Source organism: Piliocolobus tephrosceles, chromosome 16 (genome assembly GCF_002776525.5).
Source record: "Piliocolobus tephrosceles isolate RC106 chromosome 16, ASM277652v3, whole genome shotgun sequence".
NCBI classification, from domain to species: Eukaryota; Metazoa; Chordata; class Mammalia; order Primates; family Cercopithecidae; genus Piliocolobus; species Piliocolobus tephrosceles.
In genome coordinates, this window is record NC_045449.1 from 29,815,491 (window position 1) to 29,837,139 (window position 21,649).

Genomic DNA, 21,649 nt, shown 5'->3' on the forward strand with positions numbered 1-21,649 from the left:
TGGATTCTTATGTGGAATGTTTAAAAACTTTTCTGATAAGCTAATGACTATAAAGATCTCAGGTAAGTAAAGAAACTATTTGGTGGTAAACAGACCTAAGGCAGGTCTTATACATGAATTACCTTGCCCTTGATAAATGTTTGGACATACATAGGATATTTTTGTATCATATTCTTCTGTCAAATCTCATACTTAACATATTCAATATGTGAAGTTAAGCCATTTCCCTCCTTGAGAAATTTAAGTTTCATTTTGTAAGTAGGAACTCTGAGAAAAAAAAACCTTGCTAAAACAATGTTTGGGCAGCAGGGAGAGGGGTTACCTAACATTGTCTATGGGCTTGAATTATTATTTGGTGCTACCTTTGAAGCATTAGTGAGCTGTTCCCTCTAGCCTCTTCCAAAGGAAAATTATTTGTGGTTTTTCTGTATTCTTATATTCTACCAGGTGAACATTTTTATTCCTTTTACAGACATAATTCCTCCATCCTAGAAAAGTAGACCAGAAGTGGCTGATTATTCCATTGTGCTCCTGTAGTTGTACTAGATCACTGGTTTCCAAACCCAGCAGGGCATCAGAATAATCTGGGAAGCTTGCCCAAATGCACATGGCCAGGCCTTATCTCTGGAAATTAAGCGTTTATAAGTTCTTGGTGTGGGCCTGGACGTCTGCATGTTTAACTACCTCCTATGGCATTTCTAATAATCAGCCAGATGTGGCAACCAATGGGCCTGATGATTTCTAAAGGTACCTGAAACTCATCCCCAAGAGGCTTGTGGCATTGTCACTGTATACACCTGGATCTGCAGGACACAATCTTTCATGGATTTGTTTTCCACGAAATGTATTAAATGACTTCCCTCTGTCCTGATGTAAAAACTGGCAGTTAGTACCTGGAAATAAATGTCGTTGTAGATCTGCTTTGTGTTCCAGACCTTTCTTAGAATACACTGGTCTGCAAAGTGAAGGACTGTCAGATAGACTCAACTGAGACTCAAAGGCCTCAGTAAAGTCTGGAGGAAACTCTGAAAGAAAGAACATTTTAATTTACACTACATGATTTCATGTCTCACTACTGCAATAGGCTGTACAAGGCTGTGTCTAAATTTCATCTAACATGATACAAGTCAGGCCACAAAGTCAGATGCTTTACTCTTTCTTGACTCTATGTCCAGGTTCCCAAAGACTCATCATTAAAAGCCCTTTTTCGAACATTGAATGGTGTTCCCCCATGCAATATAATGCTCCCTCTTCCATGTTTGAATAGTTCTTTGCTTGAATTGCAGTGAAAAAAAAACACTCTCTTTAAGTTCTAATCATCAGGTTTTTATATCCCTGTGCACGCACCTCCACTAATCCCACTTAAACAAACTTCAACCAACACTAGCCCTTGTCTCCCAGAGTTGATTTTATGCTAAATTGAGGTACGAGCTAATCATTATTATGAGGCTCCAGCAAATTCCAATTCAATGATTTTATTAAAGGAAACAATTTCCAAGTTTTTCCTTTACTACTTCTTTTGTGGAAAATCACCATTCACAAAATATCTCATTTTGGTTTTTTCTCACCCAATAAAACTTACCATGTATGAAAAGCATGGAGATTTAGAGAAAGTAAATTTCAGTGGGTGTGAGAAGGTCAAGCTTAGAGAATAAAGAAGGAAGTGGTATTGGGGAAGAGGTAGAAAGGTCAGGGAGGGAGAATCTGCTTCCCTCTTACCTGGATCTGCGTCCATCATTTTCTTTAACCATTCCTCAATTGTCAGGGGACAGACATACTTCTGTTTCACCATCCATGACCTGGGAGCTTCCGAGAACACCACACAACAGAATGCCTTCACTTTAATCACACAGAGATAACCATACAACTCTTTCCCGCGAAACACTTCTATGATTTTGGTGCTGCACTCTACCGGAGGTTTGGAAAAGCAAAAATGGACAATGGGCAACTTAGAAATTGCTCTTGCAATTACATTTTTCAAAGAGTTAGGGTCAACTTTGTTTTTGGCACATCCCAGGACTTTCCTACTCTTATCTTCCACTCCAATAAAAAGATAGCCTCCCTCAGTGTTTGCAAATGCAGAGATGTACTCTGGAATTATATTTTCTACATATTGTTGGATGTATTCTGTAGAGAACTGTTTAAACTCGATGGATGGAGACTCAGGAAAAGATAGGATTTCACCATATTCAATAGTGTCGGTTTGGAAAACTTTATATGCAGGATTTGAGTCAGATACGTTCTGGTATACAGCTTTCATAATTTTACTAGGTGGAGACCCTTCATTAATCAGATTATCTTTGGACTGTCTTTCTTTGGTCTTCAGGAAATCGAATGCCTGTCTTGAACTCATGGGAAGCACAGAGGTGCCAGATCTACAGTATAATGAAGTACTAAGGCTGCAAATGCGGGAATTGAAAGAACCATGTTTAGGGACAGGGTCACCGCTCCAAGATTTAACAAAAATGTAAAAACACCTTCCTTGTTGCTTAGTCTCAAAGAAAGCCTGCAAACATTGATCCTGAATAAGATTTCTCAAGGATTCTTCTAAATCCAGTCCCATCTCTATGGGACGCTCATCCTTGTTGGCCATTTCCATCCGAATCACTCCTCCTCCTGAGTTTAATAAAGCACACGCAGCCTGTATAACTCTCGCCTTCTCTTGGTTTCTCTGAGTTTTCTGCAACTTTTTTCTGTTTTCTTCTCCAAGAGTCACTTCTCCGACATCGATGACCAGGTCTGGGTAAGATAGATCCACACCCAGGGAGCAGTGATTTGCCTCCATGTTGAACTTGCACCTTAAAGTATTAGAAAAGTTGTTTCATTTTTGATTAAAAAATTATTACAGGCCTGCAATTCACTTACTAGAAAATATTTAAAACCTGTCTAATATATGCTGGTAGAAGACAATAGCAAGAAAGACAGGTATAGTCTCTTCAGGAACTGACTGGCTAGCAGGGAGGGAGCTAACGAAATTAGCCTTTACCATCATGTGTGATATGGGCTCTAAGAGGGAAAACACATTGGATAGGGTATCTGAACTAATCTGGAGACCATGGTTCAATACGACTTCCAGGAACAGGTTCCATTTAAGCCAAGACCTAAAAGATGGACTAGAACTGGCCAGGTGAAGTCATCAGCATTGAAACATGGAGGTAGTGGATCACCTGAGGGGCATGTGTACCACGGCATGAGAACATCTAGGTTTGGAACAGATTCTCCATGAACATCAACTTTAGAAGATAAGTAAAGGAAGAACACATTGAAAAGGAGACTGTAGAAAGGTCTGAGTATGAGAAATCAAAGAAGTAGGAGAAAAATCAAGGGTATTTGGTATTAACAAAGCCAGGAACAAGGTCACCTGCCGAGGTTTCAAGATGTCTAATACTGCTGACAGATACAGCTAGGTAATGACTGGAAAGTGTTATTAGGTTTAGTAAAATTAAGGGTAACAGTAACTTTGAAAAATGCTGTTCAGACACCTGGGAAATGGGCATCAGGAGACAATAAACCAGGGGCTAAGGTCTTAGAGAATAGAGTCAATGAAGATGGTTTGAATTCCAGTTCTGTCATTTAGTACTGTTATTAACCTAGATATTCACTCTTTCTAACCCTATTTTCTTACTATAAAACATGGTGCAGCCACCTGTGACTGTTATTATGAAGATTAACTCAGATAATTTACAACAAGCACTTAAAACTATGCTTTGGTTCACAGGTGTTCAGTAAGGTAACCTATATTAATTGACATTATTTTACAATGGGTTGAGGAATGAATAAGAGGTAAGGAAATAGCACTAAGTATACACCTGCTGTCTTCTTACACCAAAATCAGTCCTGAAGTACCTGTACACAGAAACGTGTAGAGAGAGACAGCAGAGTTCAGAGGTCAAGATTCAGAAATAAAGGCTGGGACATTCACAATCTTACCACTTTGCCTAATTTAGACCCTTGCCTAGAAATTTCTACTGTCAGTATTCTGTCTTGCATTCCAAGACCACCGAAACATCTTTGTCAAGTTACTTGTAAAATATTCTTTTTGATATATGGGGACTTCAAAGTTAAATCTTTTCTCTTTACCCCCATGAACTTTATTGTTAAAGCCTAGATACGCTGATAGTTTTTCATTGGTAACTGTATTCAAATGGCAACCCCACCCGTATCTTTTGCAGGCAGAAAACTCTTAGGGAACTCTATTCCAGCTCTTCCTTTGGGTATAAAGGTATTATAATCAGTGCCACTTGCAGATTCTTTGTAAGGTAGAGATATTGTTTCCTAAATAAAATTGAAACCCTAAATAAAATTGAACTATTCAATAACAAATTGTGAATTCAGGGGGAAAAAAAATCAGGAAGTTTATCAATATAGTTAACAAAAACAACTGATTCTGTTTTATTTACAGAATAACTTTGCCAGAATCCCTTTCTTAATATAACCAGACTTCCCACCAGCACAGTGAATGCCCACCACCTGCTGCCTTCTTCCACCAAAATCAGTCCTGAATGAAGGACCTGTGTGCAGAAACATGTAGAGAGAGGCAGCAGAGTTCAGGGGTCGATTCAGACTTCTTTGAACCCCCCAGTTCAAATACCGGCTCTGCCATTTATTAGCTGTGTGGTTTGGGGATATTTACTTGACCTCTCTGTACCTAAGCAAAACAGTGATAGCCATAAAAGCTGCCTCGCGGAGTTGTAGTGAGAAGTCAATGAGGTAATATATGTACAGCATTTAAAATGCTACATGACACAAAGTAAACATACAGTACTAGAGTTTGTTAGTTAAACGTAGAAACAATACCGTAGAATCCGGGAAACAGGAGGTGGGGGGAGGGGGGAGGTGGAGAGGGGCCTATGAGAAGCCCATGGGAGCCATGGATGGCTGTTGGATAACAGCCTGTACACATGCATCTATCGGAGTAATTCGAGATAATTCTTGCCCTTGCTTCTCTGTGGAAATTGATGGAAAGTTTCACTTCCTACACAGGTATACTGTAGGTAAAATCAGAACAACATAAATTCGCCCATCCACTTCCAAGCCTCCCCCCCAATCCACTGAGGAAAACTGGGTGGGAACTGGCTAGTCTCAGGCAGAAACGAAACCGAAGGAAACAGCTGCGACAGAAGCCCCCTCTTGGGAAACTGAAACACGGAGCTCTTTGTCCTTCTCAGATAGCGCCTCTGTATTTTACAGACGTTGCTGGGAAGGAGACATTTTTCTCATTTGTCCCCTTTCTAGATTACAGGGTAATCACAGGGTAATGGGTTTTGGCAATTCTAATTGCCAGTGGTACAGGATAATGGCAATTCTAATTCTGTTTTGTTGTTTTGTTTTGTTTTTGTTTTTGTTTTGATACAATGTCTTCTTGTGTTGCCCAGGCTGGAGTGCAGTGGCGCGATCACAGGCTCAGGCGATTTTTACCTCAGCCTCTGGAGAAGCTGGAACCACAGGTGCGTGCCACCAGGCCCGATTAATTTATTATTATTATTATTATTATTATTATTATTATTATTATTATTATTCACAGCGATAGGGTCTCCCTGCATTGCCCAGGCTGGTCTCGAAATCCTGGGCTCAAGTAATCCTCCCACTTGGCCTTTCAAAGTGCTGAGACTACAGGCATGAGCCACCGCACCAGGCCTAATTCTGTTTTTTAACTCTTAGATTAAGAACAATAATTTACGGTGGTTAGTGAGTCAATGCCAAGAACCCTGAAACAAAGGGCCCAACTTCGCGACGGTGGAAGCCTCCAAGACGCACTCGGCTCTGCCTGTTTGTTCCGCCCCCAAGGAAATCGCTGCTCGCTGGGCAGGGGCTTTCTGTTTTGCAGCCGGAACAGGAACACAGGTAAGGCCCGCCAAGCCGCCGGCGACGCCTTCCAGCCCCTTTCGCTCCCCGCACCGTCCCTCCCCACCGCCCTGCCTCCACCCGCGCCGCGATCAAGTCCTCATAGTCAGCCTTTTAGGGAATCTGCTCAGCAAACTAGCCGGACTCCAAAGGCAGGGGAGAAGCACACAAATGCCCCCATTCCACTCCCTGGCTGGAGCTGGGGGGCGGGGGTGGCTCTCCTAGCTTGCTCCCTATCCGAGTCATCGCCAGTCCAGGGTCGTGCTGAACTGCACCCTGGGGCGTGGGTACAAGCGGGAGCACCGCAGTCCGGGTAAGAGCAGGGACCGTCTCTTACCTCTCAAGCTCCAACGCGTCGGAAGGCCCCACCGCGTTTCCCCTGAGGCGCCAAGGTCCGGTCCTTATAACCAATGGTTGGCGCCTCCCTGAGCACGTCCCACTCAGGGGATGAACGAACCAGGAGGTCCCACGCAGGGCATGGAGGCGCCAATGGGAGTGTCTGCAAAGTCCGGCAACACTTTGCCACGCTGTCTAGAAGGCCTGGTGGGTGGCTCGGGTCTATGAAATTCCAGCACTTTGGGAGGCCTAAGCGGGTTGATGGCTTGAGCCAGAAGTTCGAGACCAGCCTGGGCAGCACAGTGGGACCCCCGTTTCTACAACAACAACAACAGCAACAACAAATTACTCGGGCTTAGTGGCGCGCGTCTGTGGGCTCAAATGTAGTCTCAAATGCCCGGAAGGCTGAGGTGGGAGGATCACTTGAGCCCGAGGAGGTAGAGGGTAAAGTGAGACGACATCGCATCACTGCGCTCCAGCTTGGGCGACAGAGTGAGAGCCTGTCACAAAAAAAAAAAGGAAAGAAAGAAATTGTCCGAAAGCGCCAAGTTTTCTGATCACTTCCGGTGGTTCTTAGTTCTTTCTTACTCCCACTCCGTCCCACTCCGTCCCTATCTCTCTCTCCTCTCCCGCAGCCTGAGGTCCCGCCTTCCCCATCCCTCCTCTGAGGGTCCAGCGAAGCTTTCGCCCGGGTTTTCCCCTTCCACAGCACTGGAATTGCCCAGACCCCAACCTGGGCTTCTCTCCCCACTGTCTGCCCCAGAAAGTGGGCCTTGAGACCCGGGAACCCCAGGTCAAAATGCGACGGATGCGCGGATCGGGCGGCGCTCGGTTCCTGGCTGGATTTGTGGCTCCGCAGACCCGGCGCCAGAATGGGATGTGGCGGCGGCCGGTGCGCTGTGCTCGGTCAACCCCTTGGAGAGGAGGATTACGAAATCCAAATACTCTGGACTCTGGCAGGTGCTAAAGGCACAGAACCAGCAGAACCCTGGCTGGTTTTCTTGTAACGCGAGCAGCGTGACGGTTCCCGGGGTTGACCAAGCACAGCGCACCGGCACAGTTCTCACTGATGCGGAGTAGCCCAAGGGTGGAAGCGGCGGTTAACACCAGGCTGATTAATATAAGCTCTAGTGGAGGCTAAAGTGAGAAAATAAAACGTACTCCTATCCCCCCGCCCTCCGCCCCAGAGATTACCACTGATCACTATTAACACCTTATTGTATATATCTTCACAGATCATACATATACATTACACAAACGTATATGTAATACATTTTTATTAAAGTCATACTGTACATACTGTTCTTAACCTGCTTTTTTCAATGACTTCCACCTTTCCATTTCAGTAAATCTTCATATTATCATATTCCAGTTTTTCCGTTTTTCTTTAAAATGTGATTTATACATTGTGCAAACCTGTGCTGAATCCAGAACTATGCATCTGTAAAGCGCTGAAAAAAAAAAGACTGTCAATCTAGAATTCTATGACCACCAAAAACAAAACAAGTCCTCCAAAATGGAGGCAAAATAATGACCTATTCAGAACCCCCCCCCAAAAAAAAAAAACTTAGGAAATTTGTCACCAGCAGATCTTTACAAAAAACATTAACATGTTTTTTTGTTTGTTTGTTTTGTTTGTTTGTTTTTGAGACGGAGTCTTGCTCTTGTTGCCCAGGCTGGAGTGCAATGGCGTGATCTCGGTTCACTGCAACCTCCACCTCCCAGGTTCAAGCGATTCTCCTTCCTCAGCTTCCCGAGTAGCTGGGATTACAGGCTCCTGCCACCAGGCCCAGCTAATTTTTGCCTTTTTAGTAGAGACGGGGATTCACCATGTTGGCCAGGCTGGTCTTGAACTCCTGACCTCAGGTGATCCACCCGTCTCGGCCTCCCACAGTGCTAGGATTACAGGCGTGAGCCACAGCCCCCGGCCTAACAAAGTTCTTTATTTTGAAGGAAAATGATACCAGGATGAAACTCAGATCTACACAAAAGAATGAGGAGCAATTGACTTTGTATGCTTTTTTTTTTTTTTTTTTTTTTTACCAACTTTGCTAAACTTTGTAGTTAATTTTGACAATCAATCTCTATGTTCTTTTAGGTCATCTAAGAACACAATAATATTAAGTGTGCATAATGAGAGTTTTATTTCTTCCTTTGTAATCTGCATACTTTTCTTGTTTCCTTTTCTTGTATGATGTATTGGCCAGGACTTTCAGCACAATGTTAAGTGAAAGAATTAGTACCTAAAGACACAACCTAACAATGCTAAAATTCCATCTTTGGAGATCTGTTAACTGGGGTCGCCTTAAAGAACAGTTTCTGTGTTAGTCAGGGTCCTGTCAGAAGACCAGTTATTTTGAACACTGAGGTTTTAAAATGAAGAACTATTCACTAGATATAAAGACTTTTTAACTCAATCATGGAAAAGGCAAAAAAGTAACACCACGGTATTATGGAGGTGACTATGGAAAGGAGCCATCATCCCTGAGGCTAGGAGAACAAATGGAAGAGATCTTTGAGGGAGCATAAGGCAGCCACTGTGAGTGCTGGAAAATTTTTTAAAAAAACATCTGAAAGGTGTTTATGGGAAAGTTTATAAGACCTTATTGAAAAATAATAAATACAGAAATACATTAAATCATATACCATGTCCATGGATTGGAAAATCCAATATATTAAAGACCACTTTGGGAGGCTGAGGCGGGCGGATCACCTGAGGTCAAGAGTTCAAGACCAGCCTGACCAACATGAATAAACCCTGTCTCTACTAAAAATACAAAAAATTAGCCAGGCGTGGTCATGCACACCTGTAATCCTGGCTACTCAGGAGGCTGAGAGGCTGAGACAGGAGAATCACTTGAATCTGGGAGTCAGAGGTTGCGGTGAGCCAAGATCATGCCATTGTACTCCAGCCTGGGCAACAAGAGAGAAACTCCATCTCAAAAACAAAAAAATTAATTCTCACTCAATTGATGAGTAGGTCCATTGAGATTCCATTTTAAATCCCAGCAATATTTTCCTGAAACATTACATGCTGATTATAGATTTATATATAAGACCCGAAACACTCTTCAAAAGAAAAAGCACATTGTGGGCAGACATCAAATTTTCTTATATAGCAATAATAATTAGAAAAAATAGAGCATGGAATAAATGACAGAACCTAAAACTCACATATTGATGGAAAAAGCTATGACAGAGGTGGCATTGCAGTTAAGTGGGGAAAGGAGAGACTATTTTATAAATTGTGTTGAGATATCTGCTATCCCTAGAGAAAAAATATTAATTTGCATCCTGTCCTCCAAAATCTATTCTGCTAAAATAAAAACATAAATATGAAAATACAAAATCTGTAAATTTTTAAAGATAATATAGGGACCAGGTGCAGTGGCTCACACCTGTAATCCCAGCACTTTGTGGGGGTCAAGGTGGGCTGACCACTTGAATTCAAGAGTTCGAGACCAGGCTGGGAAACATAGTGAAGCCCCGTCTCTACCAAAAATACAAAAATTAGCCAGGCATGGTGGTGCATGCCTGTGGTCCCAGCTACTCAGGAGGCTGAGGCAGGAGGATCACTTGAACCCAGCATGCCACTGCACTTCAGCCTGGGTAACAAAGCAAGACCCTGTCTTCCAAAAAAAAAAAAAAAAAAGGCAAAATCATGATGTTTCCACTCTGTTATGGGTGTTAACAAACCTCTCCCTTACAGACAGCTGGAAAATGACTAGGCAGTGGTGATATGACCAATATATCCAAGGCCTGACCAATTACATGGGAACCCTTCTTAAGCACAGATTCCATAAGTAGAAATTGTGCCTTTGCAAATTAGGTTACTCACTTTCTTTTTCATCTTGTATGAGATGCCTTCTTTTTCCCAGCTCACATTTCACATTCACATGCCTTTTTTAGTATTAACATAAATACAGTAGAATTTACTTTTTCATGTACAGTAAAATTTACTTTTTATGTATAGTTCTATTAATACATGTTTAGAATCATGTAACCACCACAAAAAAGAATACAGCCACCACCACATGTGCGCGCGCGCGCGCACACACACACACACACACACACACACACTAATGCTTTCCCCCAATTCCAGTCCCTGCAAAGCACAGGTTTGTTCTCTATCCCTAGTTTTGTCTTTTCCAGGATGTGTATAACTGTAATCAAATAGTACGTAATCATTTGGGATTGGCTTCTTTATATAATATCTTTGAGTTTCTTCCCTGCTGTGTCTATTAATTTTTCATTTCTTTTGATCGCTGAGTGGTATTCCATTGTTTGGATGTACCACTTTTTGTTTAACCATTAACCCATTGAAAGACATTCAGGCTGTTTCCTGGGCTTGTTAATTATAAATAGAACTGCTATAAATAGCCATGTATAGCTGTGATGGTTAATACTGAGTGTCAACTTGATTGGATTAAAGGATACAAAGTATTGATCCTGAGTGTGTCTGTGAGGGTGTTGCCAAAAGAGATTTGCTTTTGAGTCAGTGGGCTGGGGAAGGCAGATCCACTCTTAATCTGGTGGGCACAATCTAACCAGCTTTCAGTGACTATAAAGCAGGCAGAAAAACGTGAAAAGAAGAGATGGGCCTATCCTCCCAGCTTCCACCTTTCTCCTGTGCTGGATGCTTCCTGACCTTGAACCTCGAACTCCAAGTTCTTCAGTCCTGGGACTTGGACTAGCCCTCTTTGCTCCTCAGCTTGCAGACAGCCTATTGTGGGACTTTGTGATAGTGTAAGTTAATACTTAATAAACTTACCTTTATATATATATACATATATGTATCTCCTATTAATTTTGTCCCTCTAAAAGAACCCTGACTAATACAGATTTTGGTACCAGGAGTAGTTCTAAAGGAACAGAATATTAAGGATGGAATTTTTTCATTGATTTAGGGGTTTCTGGAGTTGGCTGCTTAATACGATTAGACCCAAAAATGCTAAGGACTCTGCTTCTAATAATATGGAGAACACTGACAGTCCTTGCCGTGAACTGTTTAGAGAGTTGTGCAGAGTAAATGCATTTGGCACTCCTGAGTCACCGCTCGTGAGAGGCAAGGAGTTTAGTGACTCTATACATAATACTTTTGACCATATGTGGAGAACCAAGGAACATAATGAAGTGGATTGGTTGCTCCTAAGTTCAGTAGACACAGTGATGAAAGAAAATGATGAGCTCAGGGATTCTGTCTCCCACTTCAGAGGCAGATACTGAGCCTCAAATCTCCTAAGATTGCCCTGAGTGAGAGCCTTATCTCCTGTAGAGAAAGAGATGAAATTGTGGAAAAACAAAGCTCTCGTGAGAGTGGCTGACCTGCAACAAAAGGTGCATGCACAGCTTCCTCAGGTGTCTACTGTTAAAGTGAGGGCATTGATTGGAAAAGAATGGGACCCTGCAACTTGGAATGGGGACATGTGGGACGACCCTGATGAAGCTGGGGACACTGAGTTTGTAAACTCTGATGAACCTTGTGAGAAGGAGCAGCTTCCCCATCCCAAGTAGTGGCAACATCCCCTCCTCGACCCATACTGCCATCAGCCTTTCCTCCTTTGTCTGAGGAGATAAACCCTGTGCTGCCTGAGGCAACAGTGATGGCCTTCCCTGAGGCAGTTGCCAGGCAAGATGATGTTGATCCTCCTCAGGAGCCACCCCAACACTGCTGTTTGCTTCTAGACCTATAACTAGACTAAAGTCTCTTCAGGCCCCTGGAGGTGAGGTTGAGAGTGTGACCCATGAGGAAATGCAATACACTCAAAAAGAACTGTTTGATTTCCCTAATTTATATAAACAGCAATCTGGAGAACAGGCATGGAAATGGATATTAAGGGCATGGTATAATGGTGGAAGGAACATAGAGTTGGATCAGGTTGAATTTATTGATCTGGGCAACCAAAGTTGCCATAGTGGCAGGGATGGAGGTTATGCATGGGCTCAGGAACATGGACTTCCACTCACCAAAGCTGACCAGGCTATGGCCACTGCTGAGTGCCCAATTTGTCAGCAGCAGAGACCAACACCGAGCACTCAATATAGCACCCTTCCTTGGGGTGATCAACCAGCCACCTGGTGGCAGCTTAATTATATTGGACCTCTTCCATCATGGAAAGGGCAGAGGTTTGTCCTCACTGGAATAGACACTTACTCCGGATATGGGTTTGCCTATCCTGTATGCAATGCTTCTTCCAAGACTACCATCGATAGACTCACGGAATGCCTTATCCACCATCGTAGTATTCCACACAGCATTGCCTCTGACCAAGGCACTCACTTTACAGCTAAAGAAGTGTGGCAGTGGGCTCATGCTCATGGAATTCACTGGTCTTAACATGTTCCCCATCGTCCTAAAGCAGCTGGATTGATAGAACGGTGGAATGGCCTTTTAAGGTCACAATTAAAATGCCAACTAGGTGACAATACTTTGCGGCGCTGGGGCAGAGTTCTCCAAAAGGCCGTGTATGCTCTGAATCAGCATCTGATATATGGTACTGTTTCTCCCATAGCCAGGATTCACTGGTCCAGGAATCAAGGGGTGAAAGTGGAAGCAGCACACTCACCATCACCCCTAGTGATCCACTAGCAAAATTTTTGCTTTCTGTTCCCGCGACATTAGGTTATGCTGGCCTAGAGGTCCTAGCTACAGAGGGAGGAATGCTGCCACCAGGAGACACAACAATGATTCCATTAAACTGGAAGTTAAGATTGCCACCTGGACACTTTGGGCTCCTCCTACCTTTAAGTCAGACTAAGAAGGGACTTGCAGTGTTGGCTGGGGTGATTGGCCCAAACTATCAAGATGAAATCAGTCTACCACTCCACAATGGAGGTAAGGCAGAGTACTCATGGAATACAGGAGATCCACTAAGAAGTCTCTTAGTATTACCATGCCCTGTGATTAAGGTCAATGGGAAACTACAACAGCCCAATCCAGGCAGGACTACAAATGGTCCAGACCCTTCAGGAATGAAGGTTTGGGTAACTCTGCCAGGGAGAAAAAAAAAAAAAAAAACCCATGACCTGTCGAGGTGCTTGCAGAAGACAAAGAGAATACAGAATGGGTAGTAGAAGAAAGTAGTCATCAATACCAGTTATGGCCACGACCAGCTGCAGAAATGAAGACTGTAATTGTCATGAGTATTTCCTCCTTCTTTTGTTAAAAACATGTTTGTGCATGTATACACTTGTACTAAGAAAATATCTTCATTTTATTTCCTTTTCCTTTATCATGTGACATAAGATTTATTGACTTCATATCAGCATTTAAGTATTGTTAACTTTATGTAATAGTATTTGGGTTAGGGATTGGTGCCTTTCTGGTTGTACGAAGGATAGTTGTATTATGCTAATCATAATTATGACTTCATTATTGTCTTTATTTGAAGATTATGTATAATCTCAAATGGAGATGTTTATGGATTCAAGTTGACAAGAGGGGACTTGTGATGGTTAATACTGCGTGTCAACTTGATTGGATTGAGGGATACAAAGTATTAATCCTGGGTGTGTCTGTGTGGGTGTTGCCAAAAGAGATTAAAATTTGAGTCAGTGGGCTGGGGAAGGCAGATCCACTCTTAATCTGGTGGGCACAATCTAATCAGCTTCCAGTGAATATAAAGCAGGCAGGAAAATGTTAAAAGGAGAGACAGGCCTAGCCTCCTGGCCTACATCTTCAGATTCTTCAGTTTGGGTACTCGGACTGTCTCTCCTTGCTCCTCAGCTTGCAGACAAGCTATTGTGGGACGTTGTGATTGTGAAAGTTAATACTTAATAAACTCATATATATATACATGAGTTATATATATTAGGATATATATATAATAGTTCTGTCCCTATTAGTTCTGTCCCTCTAAGAGAACCCTAATCAAGCTGCGTCCCAGAGATTCTGGTACATCGTCTCTTTGTTCTCATTAGTTTCAAAGAACTTCTTGATTCCTGCCTTAATTTCATTATTTACTCAGGAGTCATTCAGGAGCAGGTTGTTCAATTTCCATGTAGTTTTGTGATTTTTAAGTTAGTTTCTTAATCTTGAGTTCTCATTTGATTGCGCTGTGGTCTGAGAGACTGTTATGATTTCAGTTGCTTTGCACTTGCTGAGGAGTGTTTTACTTCCAAGCCCACCTAATTTTTGTATTTTTAGTAGAGATGAGGTTTCACCATGTTGGCTAGGCTGGTCTTGAACTCTTGGCCTCAATTGATCCATCACCTTGGCCTCCCAGAGTGCTGGAATTACAGGTGCGAGCCACCATGCCTGGCCCTACATATGTCTTTTTCCATCATTTTATTTTCAACTTTCATACATTTGAAGTGGAGTTCTTTATAGACAGCATACAGTGGGTCATGATTGTTAATCCACTCTGCCAAATGGTTCTTTAATTGGTATATTTAGACCCTTTATATATTATATAATTATTGATATGTTTGGGCTTAAGTATGCCATTTTATTTTTTGATTTCTATTTCTTCTCTGTGTTTTTAATATTTTTTTCTTTTCCTTGCCTTCCTATGGGTTATGAATGTTGTGCAGAATTCTGAGTTATCTATTATGTTTTTAGTGTATCTCGTTGTATAGCTTTTATAGTAATTATAAAAGTTGTAATAGGTATTACATTATATATACATAATTTTTGACAGTGAACTGGTATCATTTTACTAGTTCTACTGAAATATAGAAATTTTACCTCCAGTCATGTCTCTTTAGCCACATTTCTTTATTTATAATAAAATTATATTAAATATTTCCTCTAAAAACATGTAGAACCACATCAGAGAATGTTATAATTTTTACTCCAACTGTCAAACATAATTTAGAAGACTCAAGCAGAGAAAGAAAGCCTATTGCATTTACCCATATTTTTATTTATTGTGTTCTTTCTTCTTTTCTTATGTTCCGTAACTCCTTTTTTTTCATTGCCTCTCTGTTTAGATAACTTCTTTTAGCTGTTCTGTTAGAGTAGGTCTTTTGGTGATGGCAATTAATTCTCTTATTTTTCCTTCATCTGAGAATGCCTTGGTTTTCCTTTCATTCCTGAAGAATACATTTTCTGTGCATAGGATTCTGAGTTGAGAGTTCTTTTTATTCAGTACTTGAAAAATGTTATGACACTTCCTTCTGTTCTCCATGATTCCACTGTCATTCAAATTGTTATTCTCTATAAAGAAGGTGTTTTCACTGGCTGCTTTAAATATATTTTATGTCCTTAGTTTTCAGAAATTTAATTAAAATTTGTCTTGGTACAAATTTCTTTGAGTTTGTCTTGTTTGGGATTTGCTTAGCTCCTTGAATCTGTGTTTACCTGAGTTATCAGGTAAATATCCAAGAGAACAAAAGAGGAAAAAAATGATTGGGACAAAGGAGACCAAAAGGAGTGAGAGAGAAGGAAAATTTTACCCTAGAGATACAAGCCACTCTAAAAGATTTTGTTTAATGAAAAAGTGGGAGAAAGGGGATTGCTGGGGCTTGTCCAGGGAAAGGCTACTGCCAAGAAGCACTGTGTCCCTTTCTCCTCCATTCTTTCCTCTTATGAGCCAGAGATAGAAACTAAAATAGCCTAAAACTGGGGGGTGTAGTGTGATTGATCTCCGACCAGGTTACTTAAAGGTTCATATCTGCTGCTTGCACCCTGCAGGCTCAGCACTGAGCAAAGGCCATGTGCCTACCTGAGGAGTAGGTATCCCTGAGAACCCAAACATCCCAGAATGTGTCTGGGAACATGCCAAGGAAAACTGTCTCATTGCAAACAGTAGGCAAAGAGCCAGAATATTTGCTTAAAAGAAGCTTAGGGCTGGGTGATGGGGCACATCTCTGGAGCTGTCCTGCTACCACCCAGGAATACCTTGTATGTAAGTCCTAATAAATTCATCTATTCACAAACCTAGATTTGTCTCAGCCATTCTTTGGTTTCTTGGCACTTTCTCAGTTTGGGAGTATGTTGCAGTCCCAGTTTTTTTTTTGTTTTTTTTTTTTTTGTTTGTTTGTTTGTTTTTGTAACTGCCTGAGGGAGAGGAATAGAAAAAATATCATAATAACCTGAATTCAGGGTGCCTTAGTCTATTTTGTGTTGTTATAAGGAATTCCTGAAGCTGTGTAATTTATAAAGAAAAAGGATGCATTTGGCTCACAATTCTGATGTCTAGGAAAGTTCAACATTGGGCATCTGCATCCAGTTATGTCCTCAGGCTGCTTCCACTCGTGGCGGGAGTCAAAGAGGAGCCAGTGTGTGCAGACATCACAAGGCAAGAGAGGAAACAAGAGTAGGGAGAGGTGCCAGAGTCTTTTTAACAACCAGCTCTTATGGGAACTAATAAAGTCAGAACTCACTCACCCCAAGAAAGGGCATTAATCTATTCATGAGACATCCTCCCCCATGACCCAAACACCTTCCACTGGGCTCCCTCTCCAACACTGAGGATCAAATTTGAACATGAGGTTTGGAGGGGACCAAACATCCAAACTATAGCACAGGGAGAGAAAAAAAAATAACCAACTGAATTATATGTAGATACAATTTTTGTTAATTTTTATTTTAGGTTTGGGGGCACATGTGAAGGCTCATTACACAGGTAAACATGTGTCATGGGGTTTTGTTATATATATTACTTCATCACCCAGGTATTAAGCCCATATCCATTAGTTAACTTTTCTGCTCCTCTCCCTCCTCCCTCAAATAGACCCCAGTGTCTGTTGTTTCCTTCTTTGTGTTCATAAGTTCTTTCATTTAGCTCCCACTTATCAGTGAGAAGATGCTGGACTTGGTTTTCTGTTCCTGAGTTAATTTGCTAAGGGTAATGGCCTCTAGTTCCATCCATGTTTCTGCAAAAGACATGATCTTGTTCTTTTTGATGGCTGCATAGTAGTTAATGGTGTATATGTACCACATTTTCTTTATCTGTCATTGATGAGCTTTTAGGTTAATATAGACATAATGAATAGATTGTACATGTACATAGATATAGATATCAAACATATATCTAAATTAAAACAAACATCCATAATTTCACCCAATTGGAAATCCAAAATTTATATACCAAAGAATTTATATAACAAAAAGATAGATAAGGTTGTGATTGCATTTAGAACTGTAAGGGTTTTTTTGTTTGTTTGTTTTTTGTTTTTAGAGATGGAGCCTTGCTCTGTCACCCAGGCTGGAGTGCAGTGGCGCGATCTCAGCTCACTGCAACCTCCACCTCTTAGGTTCAAGTGATTCTCCTGCCTCAGCTTCCCAAGTAGCTGGGACTACAGGAGTGCACCACCACATCCAGCTAATTTTTGGAATTTTTAGTAGAGAGAAGATTTCACTATGTGTTGGCCAGGCTGGTCTTGAACTCCTGGCCTCAAGTGATCCGCCTGTCTCGGCCTCCCAAAGTGCTGGGATTACAGGCATGAGCCACCGTGCCCGGCCTGTACATTTATTTTTTATCCTGAGAATGTGCTGAAGTCATTCATCAGGTCTAGGAGTTTTTGGCAGAATCTTCAGGGTTTTCTAGGTCTACAATCATATCATCAGCAAAGACAGATAATTTGACTCCCTCTTTTCCTGTTTGGATTACTTTTATTTCTGTTTCTTGCCTGATTGCTCTGGCTAGGACTTCCAGTATTATGTTGAATAGGAATGGTGAGAGTAGATGTCATGATACTATTCTAGTTCATAAGGGAAATGCTTCCAGCATTTTCCTGTTTAGTATAATGTTAGCTATGGATTTTCTCATAGATGGCTGTTGTTATTTTGAGGGCTGTTCCTTCAATGTCTGGTTTGTTGAGAGTTTTTAATCACAAAGGGATGTTGGATTTTATTGAATGCTTTTTCTGTGTCTATTGAGATGATCACATGGTTTTTCTTTTAATTCTGTTTCTATGGTGAATCACATTTATTGATCTGCATATGTTGAACCATTCTTGCATCCCAGGAATAAAGCCCACTTGATTGTGGTGAATTAACTTTTTGATGTGCTGCTGGAATCAGTTTTCTAGAATTTTGCTGAGGGTTTGTGCATCTATGTTTATCAGAGATATTGACCTGTAGTTTTATTTTTTCTTGTGTCCTTGTCAGATTGTGGTATCAGGATATACTGATTTCATAGAATGATTTAGGGAGGAGTCCTCCTACTCAATTTTTTAGAACAGTTTCAGTTGGATTGGTGCCAGGTCGTTTTGTGCCTCTGGTAGAATTTGTCTGTGTATCCATCTTGTCTAGGGCTTTTTTTGGTTGGTCGATTTTTTATTACTCATTGAATTTCCTTATCTGTACAGGATTGCTGCTTCTTCCCGGTTCATTCTTAGAGGTTGTGAGTTTCCAGGAATTTATCCATTTTCTCTAGATTTTATTTTCTTTTCTTTCTTTCCTTCTTTCTTTCTTTCTTTCTTACTTGCTTTCTTCTTCTTTTTATTTTTTAACAGGGTCTCACTCTATCATGTAGGCTGGAGTGTTGTGGTACAATCAAGGTTCACTGCAGCCTCAAACTCCTGGGCTCAAATGATTCTCCAACCTCAGCCTCCTGAGTAGCTGGGACTACAGGCATGTGCCACCATACCTGGCTAACTTTTAAAATTTTTTTGGTAGAGACAGAGTCTCACCATGTTGCCCAGGCTGCTCTTGAGCTCCTGGGCTCAAGCAATCCACCTACCTCAGCCTCCCAAAGTGCTGGGATTATAGGTGTGAGCCACTACACCCAGCCATTTCCTCTAGATATTCTAATTTGTGTGCATAGAAATGTTCACAGTAGTCTCTGAAAATCTTTTATGTTTCTGTGGGATTGGTCATGATGGCATCTTTGTCATTTGTGATTCTGTTGATTTAGATCTTCTCTCTTTTTCTTTGTTAATCTAGCTAGTAGACTATCAATTTTGTTTATCCTTTCAAATAATCAAGTTTTTGTTTCATTGATCCTTTGTATAAATTTTTGAGTCACAATTTCTTTAGGTTCTGCTCTAATTTTAGTTATTTTCTTCTGCTAGATTTGGGTTTAGTTGTTCTTGTTTTTCTAGTTCCTTTAGGTGCAAGGTTGGAATGTTCTTTCTTAATACAGGCAGTTAGTGCTATAAACTTCCCTCTTAACACTGCTTTTGCCATATTGCAGAGGTTTCGGTATGTTGTATCTCTATTTTGTTTCAAAAAACTTTTTGATTTCTGACTTAAATTCATTGCTTACAGCTAAGCATGGTGGCACATGCTTGCAATCCCAGCACTTTGGGAGGCTGAGGTGGGTGGATCACTTAAGCCCAGATGTTTGAGACTAGCCTGGGCAACATGGCAAGACCCAATCTTTACAAAAAATACAATTAGCTGGGCACGGTGACACATGCTTGTAGTCCTAGCTACTCAGGAGGCTGAGATGGGAGGACTGTTTGAGCCTGGGAGGTGGAGGTTGCAGTGAGCCAAGATGATGCCACTGCACTACAGTTTGGGTAACAGAATAAGACCCTGTCTCAAAAACAAAAGGTAATTATTACATGTTTTCATTATCATAATAATGTTAAAAAGTAAAAAAAAAATCATTGTTTGTCCAAAAGTCATTCAGGATTATGTTGTTTAGTTTCCACATGTTTGTGTGGTTTTAAAAGTTCCTCTTGGTATTGCTTTCTATTTTTATTCCATTGTGGTCCATGAAGGTGCTTGGTATGATTTTGATTTTTTTGAAATTATTGAAATTTGCTTTATGACCCAGAATGTGGTCAGTCTTTCAGTGTGTTCCATGTGCAGATAAGAAGTATGTATATTCTGTGGTTGTTGAGTGGAGTATTCTGTACAACTGGTTACGTGTCAATCTTAAGTCTAGAATTTATTTGCTAGATTTCTGCCTTGATGGTCTCTCTAATGCTGTCAGTGGGGTATTGAAGTCTCCCACTATCATTGTGTGGCTGTCAAAGTATTTTTTTTGGTCTAGAAGTACTTGTTTTATGAATCTGGGTGCTCCAATGTTGAGTGTGTATATATTCAGGATAGTGAAGTCCTCTTGTTGAATTGAACCCTTTATCATTATGTAGTGACCTCTTTTGTCCTTTTTTTTCCTACTATTGTTGACTTAAAGTCTATTTTATCTGATACAAGAATAGTGATCCTTGCTCTTTTTTGTTTTCCATTTGTGTGATAGATATTTCTCCATCCATTTACCTTGAGCCTATGGGTGTCATTACATGCAAGATGGCTCTCTTGAAGACAGCAGAAGGATGGGTCTTGTATTTTTATCCAATTTGCCAGTCTATGTCTTTTAAGTGAGGCATTTAGGCTGCTTACATTCAAGGTTAATTTGATATGTAAGGTTTTATTTCTGTCATAGTGCTGTTAGTTAAATGATTTGTAGTCTCAGTTGTGCAGTTGCCTTACAGGGTTTGTGGGCTATGTGCTGGTAGCAAGTATTGTTCTTTTGTTTCCATATTTAAAACTCCCTTGAGCATCTCTTGTAGGGCTAGTCTGATGTTGCTTAATTCCCTTAGCAATTGTTTGCCTGGGAAATACTTTATTTCCCATTTGCTCATGAAGCTTAGTTTGACAGAACATGAAATTCTTGCCTGGCATTTCTTTTCTTTGATAATGCTAAGAAGGGGATCCCACTCTCTTTTGGCTTGTAAAGTTTCTGCTGAGAAGTCTGCTGTTAGTCTGATGGGTTTCCCTCTTAGGTAATGTGGCCCTACTCCCTAGCTACGTTCAAGATTTTTTTCTTTTGCATTGACCTTGACTAGTCTGATGACTGTGTACCTTGGAGATGGTCATCTTGTATAGCATCTTCTCATAGTAGTTCTCTGGATTTCTTGTATCTTCATGTCTACCTCTCTAGCAAGATTGGGAAATTTTCCTGAATTATATCATCAACTATGTTTTCCAAGTTCCTTACTGTCTCTTCTCTCTCAGGAATGCCAATAAGTTGTATACTTAGTCAATTTACATAATATCATATTTCTCAAAGGCTTTGTTCTTTTTTATATATTCTTTTTTCTTTGTTTTTGTCTAACTGGTTTGATTTAAAGGAAATGTCTTTGAGTTCTGACATTCTTTCTTCTGTTTCATCTCATATGTTGTTAACACTTCCAACTGTTTTGAAATTCCTGTAGTGAATTTTTCAATTCCAGAAGTTCTGTTTGTTTCCTTCTTAATATATCTTTGTCATCTTTCAAACCTTGGATCATTTTTCTGTTTGCTTTGTGTTGGATTTCAACTTTCTCTTGGATTTCTTTGCCATTCATCTTTTGAATTCAATATGTGTCATTTCAGACATTTCATTCTGATTACGATTCACTGCTTGGGAGTTACTGGGATCCTTCGTAGGAGAAGAAATGCTCTCTCTGGCTTTTCGAATTGCCAGAGTTCTCACACTGGTTCTTTCTTATCTGAGAGAGTTGATGTTTCCCCTGTTTTTGAATTTCCTGTTATTTAGATGGGTCTTCTTGATATTTTATTCTTTTTTCCCTTGGGGGTATTACCATGGTATATACCTCCATTATATGGCTCCAATATATGACTCCATTT

At 40.9% G+C, this 21,649-nt stretch overlaps 1 protein-coding gene across 3 annotated transcripts in view; it reads right to left on the minus strand.

Moving 5' to 3' along the window:
• Nucleotides 1–21,649, minus strand: part of SLFN13 (schlafen family member 13) — a 73,124-nt gene that overhangs the window by 5,157 nt on the left and 46,318 nt on the right. Inside the window, exons 2-5 of one of the 3 annotated variants that reach the window (XM_023190831.1) lie at nucleotides 7,481–7,631; nucleotides 6,182–6,497; nucleotides 1,720–2,798; nucleotides 894–1,025 (exon numbers count right to left, since the gene is read on the minus strand). In XM_023190831.1, coding sequence (XP_023046599.1) covers nucleotides 894–1,025; nucleotides 1,720–2,785 — 1,198 coding nt within the window. In that variant the 5' untranslated portion in view covers nucleotides 2,786–2,798; nucleotides 6,182–6,497; nucleotides 7,481–7,631. The remainder of the gene's footprint in view (nucleotides 1–893; nucleotides 1,026–1,719; nucleotides 2,799–6,181; nucleotides 6,498–7,480; nucleotides 7,632–21,649) is intronic. The other 2 variants (XM_023190832.1, XM_023190830.1) reach the window with 2 other exon arrangements.